Here is a 23,015-nt window from a genome sequence, read left to right on the forward strand (position 1 = left end):
GACTTTGTTCAACCTCTGCAGAGAGGACAGAGCAGGGAGAAGTTACAGACACAGGCCTGATGCTGGCAACCTCCTGCCTCTTTGATGGCACTGAAAGCAAACAGCCACAGTGCAACCACACAGCTACAGAGAGGTGGTAAAACCTTGGAAAGGCCAGAAAGAAATGAACCAGGGGACCAGGTCCTCTGCACTCTGAGGGGCCACCAACAGCCAGGAGAAACAGAGGAGGTGGCACTGAGATGTGTGAGATGAAGCCAAAAGCTTATGGAGTTAAAGAATGGAAGTTGTTGGTTCTGCATGTTGCTGTTTGTGGTTTGGATTTGTTCAGGTTGGTTTGTTGGGTGTTGCTGTGAGCTGGCAGAGGGATGGGGCTGACAACCTGACCTGACCAAAAGGAAAGAGGATGAGAGGGGAAGGAACAGAAAAGTTGTTGGTCAGAGAGAATGGAAGTTCCTGAGTGCCCCTCCAAGGGGAAAGGGGCCAGGGACTGTCTCAAAGGGGATACAAAGATTGCCCTTTTGTTGGAGATGTGTTTGCTCCTCTCCAGGGGCAGGGAGACACACACCCAGCTGGGCCGAATTGTTACTAATGAACAGTTTTGTTTTGCTTTGACACCTTTGTCCCCATTGAATTGTATCTAAAAGTCAGTGCATTTCTGAGAGGCATTCCAGGAGAAAAGGCACCTGCATGCAAATATTGGCAAGAAACAGACAGGTGACAAGAGAGACACACAGGACAACACAGGCAGTGCCAGCAGCTGGAAGTACCTGTGGACTTTAAAGTGTAAAGAAGTAAAGTGGGGATTATTGTGGGACATTGTTTTCAGGTACTGAAGTGACTGAAAGCCCAAGTTCCTCCCTGGATGATTTTGTGGATCAAGCCAGAGCATTTGACAAGAGCATCTCCTTGGAGCTCAAGCTTTAGGAGCAGATCAGTGGAGGGATATCCCAGGGACAGGTCCCTGTGGACATCTTCCCTGGGAGCCTTGTGCTCCCCAGGCGGCAGGGTCAGGTGCCTTGGAGAGGACAGTGTCCTGTCCCTCAGCCAGGGGAAGGGAGGGAGGGGTGGGGATGGCCATTCCAAACCAGCTGGGATGCTGGCCTGTCTCTCACAGGTTGTGTTCCAAGCCCCAGAGCCAGCAGAGGGGCTGAGAGGGGGAGAGAGCCTGGGACGGGGGTGGCCACGATGGCAGCCAAGGAGCTGTGGCAGGAGCAGCCTGTGGTACCTGCAGCCCCCAGTCGATCTCCTGCAGGTCCAGCTGGTAGCTGGGGCACGAGGCCTCCCCGGTCAGCACCACCTCGTAGCTGGGGCCTCCCTGCACGTGGCACAGCGCCCGCACACGCGCCACCACGTTGGCGTGCCCAAAGAAGGTGAAGGTGACCTGCTCGCTCTCTCCCGGCTGCAGCTCACCCCACAGCGGCCGCACGTCAAAAACCTGCAGGGAGGGGAGGAGAGATGGAGATGGTGAGAGTGGACATGGATGCAGAAGAGCAGCTGTGTCCTGAAATAAAGCAGAGTCACAGCTGGAGGGGCCTATTCCCCAAACACAGCCAGAATCACCCTGATCTCATCCTGTGTCCATGCCACTGACCAGTGGAGGGACCATGGGGAAAATCTTCTCCCATAATCACTTATCCATGAGTATAAACTACATTAGAGTCAACTGGAATGTCTCCTGGCAGCAAGAAATTCTCTCTGCTGCAGAACTTGTCTTTGGAAACACTTCTCACTGTCTTCAGAAAACCAGGAGACTTGGAGGTGGGAGCCCTTGGAGCTGGGGGAAGGCTCATCTGACTTCTGAGGCCTTTCTCCCTCTCTCTGACTTACGTGCTGTTCTCTCAAGCTGCTACAGCCAAAGTTCCTACAAAAATGTGCTGAAAACCACCTGATGAGGTAAATGGGAGCAATGCCCTCCCCAGGGGCTGCACAGGGAGCATCCTGGGGCAGCCCTACAAAACATTCCACATGGCCTCTCCAGTGAGCACTGGCTTCAGCAGAGCTTTGTGATGGACTGGGAGGGATGTGAGGCCCCTCTGTGAGCAGTGCTGAGGGCCACCAGTGGCACCGGGGCTACAGAACCACCTCCCACACTGGAAACATGGACGTGAGACAAATTCCCACTTACCTCCTGCATTCCCAGCTTGGGGTGCTCCATCTCTGAGAACCAGCTCAGTCCCCTCATCCTCAGCGGCCTCTGAGACGCCCCAGGAGTGGATGACAGCCCCTGGAAAAAGCACCACGGGCTGCAGTGAGCTGGCTGCTCTGAGCAAGGTCACGCTGCTGCTGCAGGCTCCAGCACCTCCCACACCAGGAGCAGCTGGAAAGGGGCCTGGGCACAAACCAAGGGTGACAATGTCCAGGCCATCAGTCGAGGGTGGGTCCAAGCCCAGCCACAGATCAGACCTGGGCTCCATCTGCACCTCCTACATCAAACCTGCCTGAGGGAACTGGGTGCCCCCAGCACTCAGGCAGGGAGGGTTGGAACTACATAATCTCTGAAAGCCCCTTCCAAGCCAAGCCATTCCAGGATTCCAGGATGGCCACCTGAATTTCCCTGGTTTACTTGTGCATACATGGCAACAATGAGGAAATAAAGATGATTTTGCGCTTCTATTTGAAAACATTCAGCCACACTGTTCATATAGGGCTTTGTTTCTCCTGATTCAGAAAAACTGTCCAGTGTAGAAACAACTGGTATTTGTGTGTGAGCAGGTACAACCCTTCTCCATAAACTTAATGCCAACACTGGGCTTTTGAGAAACTCTCTGGAAGCAGAGAGTTACATCTTTTTTTTTTTTTTTTTTTTTTTTAACTGCATAATAATAAGTGACTTTTTATTGCTCCATAATAAGTGACTTTGCAAAGTCTTGCTCTGGAGCTGTCACTGCAATACTAGTTTTTGGGAGAAGGCAGAGATGTGAGTGCTCTAGCTGGGTTGGGAAGGGGCTACGTGGAGATCAGGACTCTTCATGGACTGACATGGGAAGCTGGAGGCCTTCTCATCATGATGCAGATAAAGACCTCATTTTACATTGTAAAGAAAATATGCCAAAAAGTCCCAAACTCAGCATAGGTGTGTAGGATCTGAGTGAGCTTCTCTGAGCAAAACTTTCCTATTTCTGCCTCCCCAGACACCCCATGCCCAACTGCCACTTTCAGGGCACAGAATGGAAGGGCAGCAAAAAGGGAGGCTGGCACAAGTATGACTTTTTGGTGGCAAGTTGAGGAGGCAAAGCAAGTGGTAGGTGCACAAGAAAATCCACCTCTGATTCCAGGGAATGCTCTGCATATGCTGACTCCTGGTCAGAGTCCTCCTGAGCAGAATCCTCCTGGTCAGAGTCCTCCTGAGCAGGATCTTCCTGGGCAGGACCCTCCTGGGCAGGACCCTCCTGGGCAGAATCCTCCAGGGCAGGACCCTCCTGGGCATGATCTTCCTGAGCAGAATCCTGCTCGTCAGAATCCTCCAGGGCAGAATCCTCCAGGAGAGAATCCTCCAGGGCAGAATCTTCCTGGGCAGAATCTTCCTGGGCGGAATCCTGCGTTGTTTCTGGGGTTTCAGTTGGCTCCTCCACACTTTCAGTCCTGGAGTATCTCCGTAGAAACACTCTCCTCTTGTTTAATGACCGTGGCTTGAATTTAGGTGGTGAAGGGATGAACCTGGAAAATAACATAACTGTGATGGTGGACCTGTAGTGGGGGAGAGAGGTGCCTGCAAGAGCAGCTCCTCACTGCACTGCAGCCCCTGGCTGGGTGCTGGTGTGCTGGGCTCAGTGACAGCCACTCAGAGCCAGGCTGGAGCAGCTCCATGCTCGCAGCAGCATGGGGATGATGATGCTCATACCTGATGGTGTTCACCTGGCTGTCTGTCAGGAATGACCAGTGGTAGTTGACAGGGAGTGGGCTGCAGTTGGTCATCTCCATCTTCAACTCTTGTTCAGTGTCATTTATGATGCAGCCAAAGTCCACGGCCTTGGTGGGGAGGTGGAGATTTGGGAAGCAGACTTCCCCCCGAAGAGGGATCTTCTCCACATGAGGATGCTCCATGAAGCTCACCCTGAGAACCTTCTTTACCACCCAGCTGATCAGACTGTTCTTATAAGCTGGGTTAAAGCAGATGCAGAGATGAAGTTCCTTCCCTACACCCACTCTCACAGGCTGCAAGGAGATGAGCAGTAATTAATCACCTGTGGGATGATGTCCCAAGGCCTGACAGCAGCAAACAGTAAATGCTCCAAGCGAGCCCAGCATGGGCTCCTCAGTTCATGGTTCATCTCTCTACAGCAGGGGTCTGACTGCAGGCACCACAGTCCAGCCCAGGATCCCTCAGGCTCCCGTTGCTGTGCTCAGCCCCAATCCAAGGGGGTGGCTGCTGGAGAGCTGGCATGCTTTCCAGGAGACACCTTTACTGCATGGCTTGCCTCAATCTGCTTTCCTGCTCCCCTCTCCTCACGTTTTAGAGCCAGCATGGATGTTACCAATTCAGATAAGATTTTGATTCCTTCAGCAGCTCTGCTGATTCAGCTCAGGCCAATCCACTGCTGACACTACAGAATGAGCTTCTCAACTTGAGGAGCTCCCAGCAGAAGTGCAGCACCACATCCCTCCTCCTCAAACCCCACTGCACAAGCCCACAGAGGCTCACCTTGCAATTTGCAGGGAGGGGCTTCCGGTTGACATTGCAGACCAGGAAGGGCTGCTCCAAGTCCAGCACCACGCTGAATGGCAGGGAGCTGGTGTTTTTTAAGGTCAGCGGCTGGTACTGCAGTGTCAGGACATCACTGGGTTTCTACAGAAACAGGAGACAAGGGAAAACAACCTCAAGTGCCATAGACCTCCTTCCCCTTCTAATGCACTTCACACTTTTCAGCCCCAGAAGTGCATATATTTCTATTTACTTCCAGCCAAGTTAAGAGTTACACCTTTAAATGCCAGGATGCAATCTGGTGACTTTACCTTTTCCACACGGAAAGCGATGGCTCTGGGGGACATTTGCACTGCAGGGCAGATGAAGTTGCAGATGACATCTGTTTGCAGGATCTGTTTCTTTGCTGTCTCTTTCCCCACCACAGCGTGGCACAGCAGCCGCTCCTTCACCTCCTGCACACAAGATTCCCTTGTGTCCCAGTGTGTGCTGGCAGGCCCAACACCCCACACTGCCTTGCCACCCACCCATGGGCCCCATTCCTGTCACTTGTTATTAGGGACTGTAATTAGTCTCTGCTCTCCTCAATAGCTTTCTTTTCTTTCTGTGCTGCCACCTGTTTATTCTAAATATCTGTGCCCAGGGCTCCTGGAGCCAGGGAATGCATACCAGACTTAGCTGGCAGCTTCTCTGCAGAGTTTCATTTCCCCTGGAAAGAAAGGTCCAGGTAGGAGAACACTCCCAGACCCTGCTAAAATCTCCCCCTCTGCGCTGCTCTCCAGGGGTGCTGCAGAACCTGGCTGTCCCTGGGACACCAGGGGTGGCTGAGACACTGGGGCAAGCAGTGATAGAAAAGTTGACCAAAGTCAAACTGTCAATTCTGACGATGTCTGGGAACAGTTTCCTGCCTGGATGGACATTGCACAGATCATTGGAGCTGGCACACTGTGTTTGCCCCCTCCAGGACTCATAGCAAGAGCAGCCCTGTGCCCACGTTTGTCTTCAGAGGAAAAGCAATGCTGCTCCCAGACCCTCCTGCCATTCCCAGGGCATTTGTTTTACTGCCTGGGTAAAGGGTTTTTCCCTCAGAAAAAGCACTTGACAGTAGTTTAATTTGCTTCCTGCCTGGGCTTCTAGCCTAAGTGCAACTTCTTTTCTCTGCTCTTCCTTTCTGCCTCAGCACACGACACAGGTAAGCCCTGTTTGCCCAAAGGAGCAGTACTTCCTTCAGTCTGTATTTTGGGATCAGCAAGTTGGGTTTATGGTAGCTAGGGAAACACAAAAGAGCCTTAGCAACTGATGGTGGCCAGCAAGGAAAGCAACTGGCTTTGAAACAGTTTCTTGAAGTCACTTGCTCCTTGTGCCAGGCCAGTGTCAAGGGGCTGCAGAAGAAGCTGCAGTGGAGGGGATCTGATGGGGAAGGCTCAGCCCTGGGCAGGGCCTCACCTGGACAGTGCTGGAGCAGCCTTCCAGCACCATGTCCACAGTCTGGCCCGGCCTCAGGTCCACCTGCGCTGGGCACAGCTTGAACACGGGGCTGCCAGGCCTGGGCATGGGGGGAGCCCCTTTGCCCGGGGGGCCCGCGGGGGCCGGGGCCCGCGCGCTGCGGCGGAAGGTGCGGAACCCTTCCGTGCTCCAGTAGAGCCGCTGCGTGCGGCGGCCTCTGTTCGTCAGCTGGAAGTGGTAAAAGCAGCGACTGAAGCTGCAAGAGAAGAGAGATGGAAAATGTCACGGGAGCTGTTATTTCCCTGGCATCACTCAGCTTCAGCTTCACCCCGATGGCATTCCCTGACTGCGCACTCTGCAATAAAACCTCTGCCCAAAATGCTGCCCAGGCTCAAAGCTTCAGCCCTGCCAGGTCTTCCGGCTTTTCCATTTCTGTGGCTTTCCAGGATATTTGACATATTTCTCAATGAATTCCTGTGGTTTCATGGAAACAGAGCTGGGACCTTGAGTACTGAAGATCTAGTCTGAAGGGCTATGGAAAAATTGTTCCTTGCTGAACACACAGGAGATGTGGAAGTTTCTAGAGTCTCCTACCTGAAGCAGGACTTCAAGTCGAGCTTCGGAACAAGAGGTTTGTCCGAGACAACTGTGGTGCCAATGCCCACAGCCTGGAGAGGGATGATGGTCACAGGGTTGTTCTCAATGAACACCTTCAGCTTCTCCTGGAATTTCACTGTGTCATTCAGGTTAGCTACAACAGCCACGGACACCTCAGAACTGGGGGGGACCACTCCTTTACTGGGCTCAATCCTCCAGCAGGAACGTTCCACAGCCTGTAGGAAAAGCCAAACACTAAGTTAGATGGAAGCCATGGACCCTGCTCTGCTGTGAGGTGCAGAAAACGGGAAGGCTAAAGAGATGAGTATAAAAACCATAAACGTTTAATTTCCCTAAATGTAAGCTATGGTGTCCAGCACAGCAACTCCCCAAGAGCTTATACAACCTGTATTTTACCTTCCTTTGACAGACTCGGGTCATTAGCCCTGTTTTGCTCAACCCAAGGGAAGCACCTCCTCAGGAGAAGGTAATTCCCCCTGCTGGCTCTCTTTGGAGCCCTTGCCAAGGGAAGCTGTTTACTCCCTGCTGGCTTCCTGGCAGCGGAGCTGGCTGTGCACAAAGGCTCATGGCTGGAGGAAGGCAGGACTGCTCAAATCCCAGCCCAGCAGCCACACAGCTGGAGGACACTGCTGAGAGCCTGAAGGATAACTCTGCAAAGCCAGCTGAGCAAAATCCCAAATCTCCTTTCCCAAGGGGCCATCAGTGCTTCTCAACACCCCCTGAAGGACTGAAGCCCTCACTCCCCACCAATCATCAGCTGTAGAGAGGTGCCCCAGGGCCCTCTGCTTTGGAAAAGTCACCTCTAAATGCTTAGAGCAGAGCAGGAAAGCAGGAAGCAGAAAGAAAACTGGACAACATGTGCTCTGTGGGCATGGCCCACTCTTCCCAAGAACTCTTGTCATCTGCTTTCTCATGGACTTCATGGACTGAGCAAGGGAGCTGGAAGGTGCCCAAAGGAGGGGGAAAGGCCTTGCACCAGCACAGCTGTACAGACACAGCTCTGCAGGTCTGGCCCTGGCAGGAGCATGTGAAAGCCAACCTTTACACACCATGAGCACCCAGCCAAGGTGCACTGCTCCCTGCAGAGGCTGAAAGCAGAACTCCATTGTGGAGTCAGGAAAAACTGCCCTGCCAGTCCTCCACTTTGGGATAACATTTATCCCCCAAACAGCTGGAAAAGCAGCAAGAGGAAAATTCACGCCCCTCCTCCTTGGCCCAGGAGGCTGAGCCTGAACTCTCACACAACACCTGATGATTTATCCACAAATACAAACAAGTCCACTTGATCAGGGTTGGCTTTAACCAGCTCCAGAAGTTGAACCCACCCAATATACAGAAGATCTCTTTTCAAAGCTTTTTTCAAGCTGTAGCTCCAGCCCTGTGGCTTGTCCCCCTCTGTAACCTCCAGGAATGAAACAACCTTCCTCTGCAGGTGATCTCCAGAGCCATTCTGCAATGCTACAGAGACCACAGGCTCTGGGGGTGCACAGCCCTCACAGGTGCATTTGTTTGCAACAGCACCACTGGTTTGACCCACAGGAGTTGTGAAATTTGCCTCCCCATGAGCAGTTTGAGGGCAGATCTCACACCCTGCTTTCTGCCATTAACACAAGTCTGGCACAAACAAATGCAGATGGAATGGGGAGTCCATGGGGAAATCCATGCCCTCTTAGGAGCAAAGGGCCACAGCTTCTCTTGATCTCAGAGCTCCGAAAACAGGACTTGCACAGCTAAGTATCTTCCATAAAATAAAGAGAGAACTTGCAAACACGATCCAGACTCATTTCTGCTCCAATCTCTCTGCAAACTATTTCACAGAGGCGTGCCTGAGATCCTGGCTCCTCTTGCTTGCCCTTGGATGGAATATCTTGCTTCCACTCACACAGAACAGTACAGAAACGTTGCATACAAAAACAAGTCAAGGGCTGCTGGTAACCAGCACCTGTCCCTGGAAAACAGCCCCACAGACACTTACCATCTCCACCTGGAAGGCTGCAGGAATCTTACACTGATTGGCGAGGTGGAGAGTTTTGGAACAATCCTCTAGGACTGGGATAGAGCCGAAGTTTATCTCCCTGGGATGGACATAGACAACGGGGCCCTGGCCAACGCACTCTAAACGGATTTCCTGTTCCAGGAAGAAGGTAGGAAAGGTCAAAAGACGCAACAAAGGCAGTTTTAAAAACACAGCCAGCTCCAAGAGCATTCCTAGACTGGGGACAATGATGGCCCTTGGAAGTTGTCAGTGGTGCAGACTGAAACAGAAGGCCTGGAGCAAGTGTGGGGTCTGCAGTGATCCCACCTGAAAGCCACAAGCTCCCATTATCAGAGCACAAAGCACTGCTGTTTGCCATGCTTGCTTCTTCACACCTCTTCCACATGGCTCTTTCCTTTACCTCCTGCCTGCTTCATTCAAATGCTCCACCTTGGCCCAAAGCACCTTCCCAGCCTTTGCTGCTGCACAGCCATCCTTGAACACTAAGTTCTTTACAATTCAAAAAGCTGCTCTGGTGAAAGCAGCACGAGCCAGAAGCAAGGCAGGCTCTTCAGAGTGGAGATGAGGCAAGTTAGCTGCCATCAGTTTGTGCTGATGTGTAATCTTCATATATATGAGTAAGGGGCATCAATTAGTAGTTGCATCATTCAAGCAGTATTTTTTCCTTAAAAAAAAGTCTCAACTGACTTAATAGTCTGAAACTCAAAAGGATTGTTCTTGCAGAGGTAGCACAGATGATGGGACAAGGAACATGGAATTCTTTGCTAAACTATGTCCACATGCTGCAGCACTGCTGCCTTTGTGGGTTGCTCATGGCACAAAGCAGACTATGGAGGGATGAAGAGCATCCATGCCTGGCAGACTGGGCCTGTATTTTGTAGCCACTTGCTGTTATGATATATGTCTCTCTTAGGAGCTCTTTTAGAATCTTCTTTACAGTCCTTGGAATCTTCTTCAGAATCTTCAGAGTCCTCTTTTAGGAGGCTTTGGTTCAGGAAATTGCTTGCCTTATCCATTTCCAAACTTGGTGGAAAGAACAAGCAAAGCCTGTGCTCCAGATGCAAGTTGTGTGGACATTCATTTTGTTTTGGGTGGGCTTTTCTTGAGGAGATATGCTGGGTATTTCTCAGACCTGAGGGACCTGGCTTTCAGAGAAGCCTCAGTCCAGCTCTGCACAAAACATTCCTTTAGCAAACAGTGCTTGCTTTAGCAGGATTCAGGGATGTGATGCTGAACAGCTGTAATGAAGCAGCACTTGTGTTCATCTGATAACATGGCAGAGTATGAGACCCAGGGACTGGTTTGGGTTTCAGCCTGGGCTTGTTATCCCATCTCCCAGATTTGTAACTCTATGCTGGGTCAGGCACTCAGATTGCCACCTGTGAGGCTTCCACTCTTCCTCTTTCCTAGGCACGAGCTGCTGCTTGTGCCACCAGTCCCTTCTGTCCTTGTCCACACCAGCCATAAATCACAAGCTCCTGGAAGAATCCCTGTGCAGTTTACACCCCACTGGGAGGAGTTGCTCAAGGCACACGAGTCCCCTTGCTCTCACCAGTGGGGATCCTGGTCTCCCAAACACGGCCAGCTTGGCAGTGATGCTGCACTGTCCCAGCAACTGGGCCTGGAGTGTAATTGGGATCTGCACCGAGCTGTGAGCCTCGATAATCCCAGAGGGTGCAAGGCTGGAGTACCACGCAGCAGCCTCCTCCTTGTGTTCCTGGCAGGGACAGAATCAAAGGCATCTTCAGAACTGAGAAAACTTTAAACTCCTTAACCTCTACCACAAGAGCAACTCCCACACGCTTGTAAAAATTCTCAGGAGAAAGCAAGAAAGCAAAAACCAAGATGCAAGGTGTAGGTGCTCAGCATCCCCAGGGGTCCAAAAGTTGCTGCATCAGAGACACCCACTTGGGTGCTGACAGCTTCCTTGCATCGGATTTTCACTGCCCTCGAAGCTCTGCCACGTGAAAACAAGTCAAGGACTAGACTCTAAACATCTTCCTCAAGATGTTAAACTTCTTCCTAATGTTTGTATTTAGGTTCCTGTTCTCAGAAAACCTTTAGCTTTGAATAGAAACCAGCAAGGTCTTATCCAAACCCTTTTATTCCCCTAATAACCCCCCCAGTAAAATCTGAGGGGAGGAGATGGATGCAAGGCCAAACCTGAGGGAGAAGACAGTAGCAGCCTGGGAAGTCACTGTCATTCACCAGGGTCACCTTCTCATCATAGAGCACCTTCAGGCAGCAGTGCCCCAGTTCCACGACAGGGTTGAGCACTCGCAGAGTAGGAACGATGCACCTGGGCGAAGAAATGACCCCAGGGGAATGAGAGACACTGGGAGCATGGAGAACTTTTGTCCTCCAAGAGCATGCAATGGAGGATATCTGCAAATCTAACAGAGTAGAGTAGTAGAGCAGTCCTACAGTAGTCCAGAGCTGTCTTAGCAGTGTTGCCCCTTCTCTGCCCAAGGACACTTGCAAGGACTCCCGTAACAGTGCCAGTGGTCCCTGAGCTCTGGGGGAGCCTTTCCAGCGAGGACCAGTGCCCACCAAGGCTCAAGGAACACAAGACTCCAGTGTATCAGTGAAAATGACTCCCTTTTCTCCTCCAGCACGGTTGTCCTGCCTGAAAACTGAATCATCTCTTCCAGCAGTGAAGGGCACAAGGCCCACAGTGCAGGTGATCAACTTCTTCCAGTTCCTAGAACTCCCTCAATTCTTTCCCCCATGGGTCTCTACACTGACTGTCCCCATTTGTGCTTGCTTTACAAAATGGCAGCCCAGGCACTGACTGGATGGCTCTGCCTGGGAGAGGGAACAGCACCAGGGAACTGCATCCCTCTTGGCACTAAACTGACACCCACAGCAGCACAGCAGGATGGAATTCTGCTGCAGCAAGAATGACTTTTGGTCTCAGCTCTGAGAACATGACTCAACAGAGCCAGAGGGAAGCAGCGAAAGCTGAGCTGACCTTCTGACCGGTCCGGCCTTTTGTCTCTGCCCGGTCACGCACAGCATCCTATGCCTTGGGACAGCCCGTGCTCCAAAGGATGAGTGCACTCTTCATATTTTTCGGTCTTCAGTATTGTTTATGATTTCTTATCTACAAAATTTTCTTCCAGCCCGACAGAGGTCTGACCAGCAAGGCAGCCAAGGGCACACTGACCTCCCACTGGGCAGTCGTCTATTTTTATACTAAAAACTACGTACAATATATTTACCTTTACTTTCCAATACCTTTTACCCATACTAACAAGTGCACATTCAACATGAACCAATCCCAAAGTGCCAACATCACCACAGAAGATGGACGACAAGAAGAAGAAAGAAGAAGGGCAAGACACGACCCGATTCCTCCATCTTGTCTCCTACAAGCCCCCTGCACCAAAATCCTAAAACCTGTATTTCCACCCTGTGAATAATTAATTCTTACACCACTTATCCCCAAGTGATTCTCTTGTCCTCACAGAGGTGGCACATCCCCTGCAGGGTCAAAATCCTACCACCAAGCACTTCTGGCAACATTCCAGGATTTCCGAGCCCCCCAAGGGTTATCTCGGCAACTCTGGACATCAGGAGTGATATGCTGAGTTCCTACAACCTTCCACATCAAGGACTACAGTCCTCTTTGTAAGACCTTTTGCTCTCCCCACTCCTGCCTGGAGCCTCTTCCCCACTGCACACGCACTGCTGAAGGCACCCAGACCCCAGCTCTCAGCAGGCTGCTCACTGTGTTCCAAACCACTGCTGCAGGGTGGTCACAAGCAGCATAAGTTCACCACTTGCAGGAAGAAGGGCAGGCAAGCCTTTGGAAATTTGTTCCAGCTCAAGCACCAAAGCCCAGGCCAACAATTCATGTTATTCCTGCTCCCTTTAGAAAAAGGGCTAGGGCCATGGCTGGCTGTGAGCAGGGGGGTATCTCACTAAGGGCTGCTTTCCTGGCACTGTTCTCATGTCTAGATGGGCAGATGCAGCTCATGAAGCAGCACTTCTCCTTTGGAGCTGCAGCCAGGCAGTGTGCTGGTGCTGGATGCAGGAGCAAAGACAAGCAGGTGCAGGAAAGGTGTTGGTACCTGGCTGTGAGGGGCAGTGCAAACACCTTCCTGCCAACGTCTTCCACGTCCAGCACCAGCTCCAGATTGTAGTCCCCAACAGTGTTGGGACACAGGGTGACCTGGCAGAAAAGAAATGAAGTGCAGCAAGTATTTCCTAACTCCCAAAATTCTCATTACCCATGTGTGCTGTCCTCCAACTCCTGTTCCATGGTAGACAAAGGGAGGATTTGCTTTAATTTTTCTGCTGGTCCCTAAGTAGAGCAACAGTCTTTGAGAGTAAAAAAAGCCCTCTGTCAATATGAGATTTGCTAAAGGGACTAATTTTTCACCTGACTACAATGACATAAATGCAGAAGAAGTCTGTTGTCTCCAATGGAACAAGTCCAGCCTTACAGCGGGAAGCTGAGGGCAGAGTGTGGCCCAGCACATGCTGGGCAGTTTGTGGCTGCAGAGTATTTTCTGTCCCCACTGAAGATTCCTGCAGTGAATACAACTCATCTGCTGCCCAGGAGATGAGAAACAAGACCAGGAAGAGAAGAAAACTGCTTTCCACGATGATATCTCTCTCTTTAACAGCAACTTTCTGTTTTCATCCTTCCTCTGCCCACTTGCAATCAAAGAAATTGTTCTCAAAAACACAAGAATGGCTTCAGGACTTGACCATACGGTATTGATCTCAGTGTATGATTTTGGAAACAAAACAGTGCTCCTGAGGAACATCCCAGGTAAGCCAGCTAGCAGAGGCCTCCCAGCAGTGCAGATCTCTCACTCCCAGGATGCTCCAAGCTGGCACCAGAGCTGAAGCCCTCCCACACTGCAGTGAAGCCTCAGCCCCAGCAGCTGGACTCTTCCCATACCTTGATATCCTGGGATCCCAGGGCACGGACGGTCCCGCTGTGGGGGTTTATGGTAAATTCCTGTAATCTCCTCAGAACTCGAACTTCCTTCCTCCACAACTGGCTGCTGGGTTTGCCTATCTGAGTAGTGCTGCTAACACTGGGCACTCCCAAGCCATCCCCAGGAATGTAGAGGGAGAAGCCCATGGGCGTCAGGGAGGTGTTAAACAGGCAACACTTCAAGGTGTGAGGAAAACCTAAGAAAATGACACAAATCCCCATTTAGGCATCAATAGCTTGTGATTGCTGGTGTGAATATCCTGCTGGTAGTATAAAACTGTGCTTGGATTTTACTTCTTTGTTATCTGAACTACAGCTCATTGCAGTGGATCTACGGCTTGGCTGGCCAGCTATGTGTGGAGCAGACATCTCCCAGCCTGCTTACCAAGAGTCATTTAAACCCAGATGGGGAGGAAAAACCAACTGCAGGCACAGCCCAGGGCTTCTCCATGCCCATCAACAGTGACTGCAGCAGGGAGGCAGGAGAGGCACAAAAAGGATGTCACGCTCTCAAATGCCACTGAGGTAACACATGCAGACAACATTCAGCAGCACAGTTTAAAGAAACAAAGATTAAAGAGCTGCCCCCAGCTGAAGAAACCTTAGGAATGAAATCAGATTAAGCAGGATGGATCTGCTATTACAGAACCATATTCCTGCCCGGTGCCTTTCTTTATGGTGCCACTTACTAAAAGGGAAACAAGAAGTGGCCAAACAGTGATGCTGACACTTTTTATTCCTTTGGTCCTGTTTGATCTCATGATCAAACAAAAGGGTACCTGAGGCACCAGCAGCCCTGAATGAACACCCTGAAGAGGCTGTGGTGGAGGAACACGAGTGACGAATGCTCTTATGTTCAAGGGCTCCATTTCAGCACCACAGCAAGCTCTGACACTGTGGTGCCAGCCCAGGGCACACTCACCAAAGGCGATGTCACCGAAGTGCAGGGCGGGCACATCAAAATGGAAAGTGGGTCCCATCACAGAGCCCCTGCAGGGACAAAGGCAGGGAGGCAATGCCTCTGTTAAAGGGAATCACAAAGGGTTTGGGTGTCCTTAGGGAAAGGGTGGATAAATGCTGCTGTCAGAGCCACCCTGGGTTTCAAAGCACCCCAGCACTCTGTGCTCAGCACAGCACCCACGGGGGCAGGAGGCAGCCAAAGCAAAGTGCTCAGCAGCTGACAGATGCCCCAGTCCTTGGCACAGTTCCTGCTGCACAGCTCCTGACTCCCACATCAGCCCTTTGCTGGCTGTGCAAAGGAGGCACCAGAGCCCTCTGTGCACAGGAGCTGGGAGCACAGCTTGTCCCCACAGCGTGGCTGGGAGAGGGGAGCTGAGGCTGCTGCTGCCCATCTGGCAGGGATTATTCACAGGAGTTTTTGCAAACACTGCTGCTGCTGCAGAATGACCCAGGCTGGCCCATCTCAAAGCCCTGGGGGCCTTGCTGGGTGTTCAGGTGGGACATCCCAGAGCAGCTGCTGCCCAAAGCTGATCCATCCCACTGCCTGCAACAGCCTAAGCAGGAGACATCCCTGCAGGGAGGAGTCATTGCAGCCCCTGGTACCCACACAGGGCAGCAGGCACCCCACACTAAAGGGGTGCCAGAGCCACCTCAGGCAACACCTTTTTTCTCTGCTACACCACAAAATGAGGCAGATGGAAGATGATTACCCAGAGACAGCTACAGATGTGCCCAACAAGCTCCCAAAGCCCTCCTCACCTGACAGTGAAGATCACAGGCTTAGGGGATTCAGCCACATGGAAATAGAATTGTTCCTCAAACTCCCCCCGGATGGTGGGACAGAAGGAGACCCGGATGGCCTGGAGCTTCTCTGGTGCCACGATGCCCTCCTGGGGCAGGAAGGTGAAGCAGGAGCCCATGGCTGTGGTTGGAGGGATGAGTTTGAAGGGAGCCTCAATAGGCCCCTTGTTGATCAGGTATGCCTGCAGCAGCAGAAAGGCAAAGTGGAAATACATGAGGAATGTTCCTTTCCTACAGAAGTCTGAGTCACTTTCAAATTAAACTATTAACACCAGTAACAGACAGAAGATGCCTTGTGCTGCTGCATGGCAGAAGCCAAAAATACAACATTGAAATACAGCTTTGTGTATCTTTGGGGTTTTCATGCAAAGCAGTGATAACTTCATCTAACCAGAGGCACTCTGGGGTTTTCCCACTGGCAGAGACAGTCCAGTTTGACCTGCAGCACAGAGGGGCTGCTCAGCATCACCCAGTTCATTCACACCTGGCCCTTAGAGCAGCACTGGGCATCACAGCATTACCAGTGACATCACCACAGAGATTTCAAATGTGTCCAACCCCACCATGGGCAGGGCACGTTCAGCTTCCAATGCAGCCCAACCTGTTTACAGCAGGAGTGGGAGAAACCAGAAGCAAAGATGTAGGAAGTTCCTTTGCCTCCTTCCCAGAAACACTTTGCTCTTTCTAGAGCCAGAGGTACATCATGGCTGAGGTGTGGTGAGGGGCTGGTCAGCAAGGGAAAGCACTGCCAAGGGCTTTGACCAGCGCTGAGCCAGGAGGGTGGATGGTTTTCCTCTGACTCCCACGAATATGCAGGAGGGACATGGCTGAAAACTGTTTGCAATGGACTCGAACTCAAATGCAGCCAGTTTGTTCCAGTTGCTTTTGGACAGCCTGAGCACAAAGGTGATTTGTGTCTGGGACTGGAACAAAAGCCTCTGAACATGCAGCTTTTTGACCCAGTGTTGGTTTCATGTGTCAAGTGGTTTTGCAGGAAGCCTCCCAGCTGATCTCCAAAGAAGGCTGCCCAAAAGCAGGGCCTGGGGTCTCACGAACAACAGACACACCTTTCTGACCCCATCCAAAAGATCCAGATTCCAAGAAATCCCCCCAAAATTGACCACCATCACAACTACCCAAGTTGCCAGGAATTCCACAGGTCCACAAGGCTCACTGCTACCCTAGGAGCCAGCAGGACCCACCCCAATCCTGCTGCTTACCTCATATCTGTGGGTTACTCTGACAAAAACCTCCCCGATGTTCAGTTCCTCAAAGTGGAAATGGACCCGGGGCCCGAGGCCTTCCCCCATGAGGAGCAGGGGCAGCCTGTTCTCACGGCCTGGGGAGAGATTTCTATTTCAGTACAGGAATTCCTTCTGCTCTCCTGCGTTTTCCAGGCTGCCTTAGTGCTAGTCCCTGACTCTGTGCTGCATGGGACCAGCTCCTGATGTCCCAGGAGCAGATAGGGACCCTTCCCTTCCCTCAGGAGATGCAGTACATCCATAGAGACCATCCTTTCTTCTACCCCTGTGCTGAGTGTGGAACTTTAGGAAATGCCAGAAATTTTGTTCTTCCTCCTTCTGGGTGCACCTCAGAGTGTTTTCCCCAAGGGAGGAGGAGCAGACTAAATACAGGCAGCATTCAGAACAGCTGAGAGGGAAAAAATCAAAATAGAGGAGATGCCCTGGAAGCTGCAGGGACAGTGGGCATGTGCCAGCAGGGCCCTGCTGAGCACAGACCCTCCCCAGCCATGGCACAGGAGCCCAGTGACCTGGGGGAGTGTTTGCAGCTGCCTTCACTGCAGAGAGGGGCAGGGGAAGGAGCCGTACCTGAGATGTCACAGTAAACTGTTCGCTCATAGACCTGGGCTGCCTGGGGCGTGAAGAACACGCTGATTTCAGCCGAGCACTTCGGCATGATCTCACCCTCCTAAAGCAGAAGGACACAGCAAAACCTTTATCTTCAGACACCACAATTCTTGTTTTCAACCACAGTCCTGTAAGCTGTTATTTAGAGCATCAGTGACAAGCAAGGAGTGAGTAACACTCATCAATAACACTGAGAACAGAGTTTGGAAGCTTTAGTCAGGCTCCTGCTGCCTGCCAGGAGCCCACAGGGCAGAAATGCTTTTTGCAACCAGCTCTCTGACCTCACCAGAATCCCGATGACTTCTCTCCTGGCACACAAAGCCAGCTGAGGCAGGGATCAGTCAAGTGACCTTAGTCAGGGATGAGGAGGAAGAGGAAGGAGAGAAGCAGGAAGGGAGGTTCTCAGCCATCATTTACCTTTGGCACAAGGGAGAAAATGTCATCGTCTAACAGCATGGGATCTCCTCTGATCTTTGCTATCTCACTCTGGAAGGTGTGGTTGAGAAGAGCAAGGCGTTCTCGGCAAGTGATGTCCACTTCACGCTCCTTCAGAAAACTATACAACTTGTGCCTTTGCTGCTGGTATATCCTGTGATACTGCCTGCAGGCATAGGAAAGACAAACCCAGCAGGTTGTTTAATAAGCCACGTCTTTGCAGAGAGAAGTGGAAGTGCAGGAGCAGCTCCACAGCAAAGGGCTGACCCTGAGCCATGGGGTCCCAAATGGATCAGAGGGTCACTTGTTCACTCCACACTTGCAAGCTCAGGAGAGCTTTCCAAAGGCAGCAGCCCTCAACAGAACCTTCTGGCTCAAAGCCTCTGCCACAGCTGAGGGAGAATCCATCAGCCACCTCAGGCAGCTTTTCCTGGCACACAGCTGCTTGGGGGAGGCAGGAGAGATGGGCTGGTTTACTTACCCAAAGCCATTCAAAAGCACCAGTACCTCTTGAAGCCATTTGTTAGTTTTACCCTTGGGCAAGGAATGTCTCTGAAATGGATCTTTCAAACCCACCTCTGCCTCAGCTGTTCCTCCTGTTCCTCAGTATCCACAGCCTTCCACTGGAAGCGGGCTGTGATGTCGCTGCGGTTGTGGATGAGCACAGTTGCGCTGTTTGACATGGTGATGTACGTCTTCTCCAGGGTCACAGTATTCCTGTCCAGCCCGATGTGAGCATCCACAGCTCTGGCATGAAGGCTTGTGTGGGTGTCTTCACCTGGAACAAAGCACAGGGGAGTCTTTGCTCGCCTCACTGGCTGATGGAAGCACAAGGAACAGAGCACACCACAGGCAGCAGAAGAAAGTGTCACAGCTTTTAGCTGAACGAGCAGTTCCATGGATCAGTCCATGGATCACAAGCTGAGAGCTGCATGTGCACAGCATGACGCTGTCCTGACAACCTGCCAGCATTTCACCCTCTAGAACAGACCCCTACCAAGGCTCCCTCATTTCCAGAGCTTTCAAAGCTTCATTATTCCCAGCCAGCTCCTGGGATTCATCTGGGCTCAGACTTCAAGCTCACCGTTCCTGTTGCAGGTGAGCATTTCCCAGGCGAGATGCAAACAACAAATACCAGACATGCTCTCTAGAAATGGCATTTACATGGAGCTCTATGAGGATCAAGATGACAAACTGCATGACTACAAACCAGATGACTAGAACATGAACCCCATGAAAAGTATCATCATCTCCCTCTTGAAACCCACGGCCACACCAGCCTTTCTGCTTAGAACAGGCTCTGCTCTGAGGGATGCACAGAGTGCCCTGAGCACTGCCCAGCACTCACCTGTGTCGTAGTGCACAACAAGGGACCCGGAATGGTCACCAGTCTTCAGTGGCCGAAATTCCACTGCCACCTCCACGGCGTCACCAACATCCAGAGTTCCCATGGCCGGAGTGACAGAGAAAGGGCTGCAACACAGAGACAGTAGGACTCTTGGTGGAGATTTGGGGACCCTCTTGCAGTCCAGTTCTGCTCACTTGTGCAAGCAAAGAGCAAACCAACCACAGTCAGCAGAAGACAGAACAAACAGGGTCAGAAACAGCCGCTGACTCTAGTGTGAGGAGATCCAGCCCTCACAAGATCCTGTGGGATGAAATGACCTCATCTCCCCCATACTCTGTATCCAGCTCTCTGCAATGAGGCTCAAGGGTCATTTGCATCTTGCTTACTCTCATCAGATATCAGCTCCCCTTACAAACAGAGCTGGGCAAAAGTTATGGCCATGGATACCAAGGACAAAGTACTCCTAACATAATTTAGAAACAGAGCTGACCAGTGAGCAAAGCTGGCAATTTTGTGACCAAGTCTCTCAAAGCACCATTCACCTGCACTTTTGGTAGATGCTGTGTGCAAGGAGGCTGCAATCTGTTTCAAGTCCCATGGTACAGTTATCTGCTACAGCCAAACATTCTTTTGTCCACTGGTGTCTTAACTGCCATTATTAAATGATTTGATTTTGGGAGAATTGATCTCATTAAAAGTTGCCTCCCACATCAAGGGAGACAAAAAAAATAGGGCTAATTGAATTGCCTCATGTGTCCACTAACACTTATTGCAGGAAGAAACTCACATATCATCTAATCTTAACATCTATTACTTTTAAGTGATGGTCAGTTAATTCTGACGTCAAGCAGCATTAACTATTCTAATAAATTCAGTCTGTTAGGTTACAGCAGCTCCATCTCTGTGCTGAAAAATTCTGTCCAGAGTCAGCAGCTCACAAGCTCCATCTTTCCCTCTGTCACTACATCTAGGCTCTATTTCATCTACTTCAAGATTTAATTCCTGAAGTTCAGAAACTCTTTAAATCCCTATCAAGCAGGATCCAACATGCTCTGTAGCACTCAACAGAACTGCTGGCAAGCACATTGTAAAAGGATACCAGACTTTATTGGGGATTTATTTTGGTGGTGACAAAACAAGATCTGGAAATCCCAGAGAAAAACCGTGCATGGATTTACAAATTCCTGCCTACATGTTTGCACAGTCCAAAGCAGCAGCCTGTTTGAGCAGCATCTGAGGAGCCTGGGTTGGAGCTGCCAATAGCCCTGGCAGGCTTTGGTGGAAGCTCCTCTTGGACCCTCACGTTTCACAGCAGAAAAGTCAATTTGCCTTTTGACCTCTGTTTTGCCATAGAAAAAAACATCAAGGCCACTCAGCTGCCTGAGGTTAGACAGCAGGTCTGTGCTGCATTCCTGAGCTCAGCTCCTACACCAAGACCTCTGGGATCTCATAACCCTCAACACACCACCAGCCAACTGAACTGGTTTCCTTGCAGGTACGGTGTCAAAAATGCATTACCCTCTCCAGTTCAGCCAACAGGAGAAACAGTGATTGTCTTCTCATATTGGGCATTTGATGCGGGGACCACTGGAAAGCCACGTGCCTGTGGCCTCCCAGAGAATGGGTCTATTTGGCTGGCAGTGGTGAGTAAGCATTTCAGAAGCTGCTTGTGCTCAGGAGGGTGCAAGCCAGCTACCAACATGTTCCAGCACCCTCCAGGAAATCTGAGACAGAGAAAGCTCAAAGGCTGCATCCTGCTTAAACCATGAGAAGCAACGGCAAACGCCACACGTCCTGCTCACTTCCAGCCAGGGCTGCAGGGCAGCAGCTCTGATGCTCTGGTTCCTTTTGCTGCTCTTTCCCAACTCTGCCATCACCCAAAGGTGATATCCTTTGTACAAGGACAGATGAGCTGCCTCACCTCTGGGTGCTGAGCTCGTAACAAGCAGGCCGGTTTCCAACATTGTGAACCAGCAGGGTCTTCTGGGTCGTGTACTTGACCGGACAGGTGGAGAAGTCCAGCTGGTCAGGGAAGTCCAGGATGGCTCGGCCACCGATGGCCCAAATTGGCACAATGAACTCTTCATTTTCAGTGGTGCAGAGGAGCTGGTGGAAATAATCCTGTGGCAAAAGAAACTGTCTCAGCACAGAGCCTTTATCTTCATCTTTAGCATGGGCAAAGAGTATCTCCCAGTTCTAGATCCTCTGAAACCAGAACAGGTCCTCAAAAGCCAGGCCAGATGCCCTGAATCCAGCCTTGCAGGTCCACTTTCCACTGCAAACAGCAACCTCTTGGGCCCTCCAGACTCACCTTTCTCTGCCCAGGGGTGAAGAGGATGCGGACAGTGGTGTAGAGGCCCGGTGGCACCTTGCGGCACACGTCATTGGGGCCCACCAGCTGGAAATAAGGTGAGCTCTTCAAGGTGACCTTCACCAAGTGAGGAACCTGCAGGACAGACATGGAATGATGGTTTTGCCACTTGTGATGGCACAGGTGGACATGCCCTGGTGCCATCCTTAACCACCCTTCTCTGCTCTCCTCTTCCAGCCCAGCGTTGAACCTCCAGTCCCAGCACTCACCTTGTCCCTGTTCCTCAGAACCAGCGGCACTTCACAGACCTCACCGGGGCTGTAGTTCTGAAACACCACCTCTGGTGGGCAAGGCTGAAACGAGCGCTGCTCTGGGGCAGCTGCTGAGAACTGCAGGGAGAGGCCAGAGAGAGCAGAGACAGGTTCAGCTGCTGGGAGGAAGATTCTGCTCTGATCCCCAGTGAAGTGCAGACTCTGGGTGAGCACATCAGCCCAGCCCACGCTGGGCAAACAGTGGCTCCTCCACCTCTGCCCTGGGCTGACCAAAAGCTCCTGGACCAGGCTGAGCAGGCTCAAGCCAAGCTGCTCTTTTGGCATCCTCCTCAATTATCGCATCAAACAGCAAGGGCAGGGAAAGGCTACCTTGTGATGGGAGGTCCCAGGCTTGTCTTGAGGCTGGACAATGGGAGGCAGACTCAGCTTCTTAGCTGTGGCCAGCCTCTGCTTGGTGTTGAGAGACATCTCCTTCTGGAAGGCAGAGGGAGTCAGCTGGAAGGCAAAAAACCAGCAAGAGTCTCAGAAATGCCCTTGCTCATGGAGGCTTTTCTTGTTCACTTACTACTGATGAATGATTTGTGATCACAGCCACTAGCACAGTTCTGGAAGCCCTGGAAGTTTGCTGCTGAAATACTCAGCACCAATAAATGACTAACACAGAGTGGAACACACATACTCCAGCCACATGGCTGTGTCCCATGAGTCTCTCTGTGATTTGATGGGACATGGTTGGGGATTTCTGCTCTTTGGGCATTTGTTTCCTCTTACATTTCATTGGATTGAGGCAGTGACCTTTTCAGAGAGTGGGGAGGAGCTCTCAGAACTGCCCAAACTCCATCCCTGCACAACACTCTAAACTCACAGCCAGGAGATAGCACTGCTGGCTGAGTCCAAGGGAAGCAAGCAGGAAAAGCTGTACCAAGAGTGAGGTGCACAGGAATGTGTCCAAGTTTTAGCTCTCTCTGTCAATTAGCATTGGTTTTCTCTGTGTGGGCTGACAGAGCCCTGGACAGAAGAAAACAGAGGGATCTCCTTGGCAGAGGCTCAGCAGTGGGGCATCTTCAGCCAAGTGAGCTGCAGACAGCAAGGGCCCTTTGTGGCCCTGGCTCCATCCAGTGCTGCCTGCAGGGCTGCATCTGTGCCCACCCAGGAGCTGGGAGGGAACAGCTGCCTTGGGAGCTCTTCCAGCTGGGACCAGCCGTGGCTCTCAAGGCTTTGGGCAGAGTTTGAGCTTTCCCCTCACGTGCCTGGGTGCCCAAGGGCAGGATGGTCAGAGCAGCACAGGTGAGTGCCCAGCCTGACAGAAGGAATGGCTGTGGCAAAGGGGAAGGAAAGAAGCCCATGCTGAGGGCTTCAGCTGTACA

The 23,015-nt window shown here is 51.5% G+C and overlaps 1 protein-coding gene across 1 annotated transcript; it reads right to left on the reverse strand.

Moving 5' to 3' along the window:
* Window positions 1–1,078: 1,078 nt before the first annotated feature.
* LOC134424496 (hydrocephalus-inducing protein homolog) lies at window positions 1,079–22,378 on the reverse strand. The gene is made up of 26 exons (XM_063168313.1): window positions 22,328–22,378; window positions 22,018–22,143; window positions 21,646–21,765; window positions 21,377–21,511; window positions 20,987–21,186; window positions 19,066–19,190; window positions 18,294–18,495; window positions 17,700–17,883; window positions 17,244–17,343; window positions 16,635–16,753; window positions 15,373–15,596; window positions 14,576–14,643; window positions 13,615–13,850; window positions 12,776–12,876; window positions 10,866–11,001; window positions 10,255–10,419; window positions 9,103–9,191; window positions 8,682–8,937; window positions 6,683–6,921; window positions 6,089–6,344; window positions 4,954–5,097; window positions 4,643–4,786; window positions 3,842–4,155; window positions 3,264–3,657; window positions 2,126–2,224; window positions 1,079–1,435 (listed from the first exon to the last, which is right to left on the reverse strand). The coding sequence occupies exons 1-26, from the start codon at window positions 22,376–22,378 to the stop codon at window positions 1,109–1,111; spliced, it is 4,554 nt and encodes a 1,517-aa protein (XP_063024383.1). The 3' UTR covers window positions 1,079–1,108.
* Between the last annotated feature and the right edge of the window lie 637 nt (window positions 22,379–23,015).

Source organism: Melospiza melodia, chromosome 13 (genome assembly GCF_035770615.1).
Source record: "Melospiza melodia melodia isolate bMelMel2 chromosome 13, bMelMel2.pri, whole genome shotgun sequence".
In the NCBI taxonomy this organism is placed as follows: Eukaryota; Metazoa; Chordata; class Aves; order Passeriformes; family Passerellidae; genus Melospiza; species Melospiza melodia.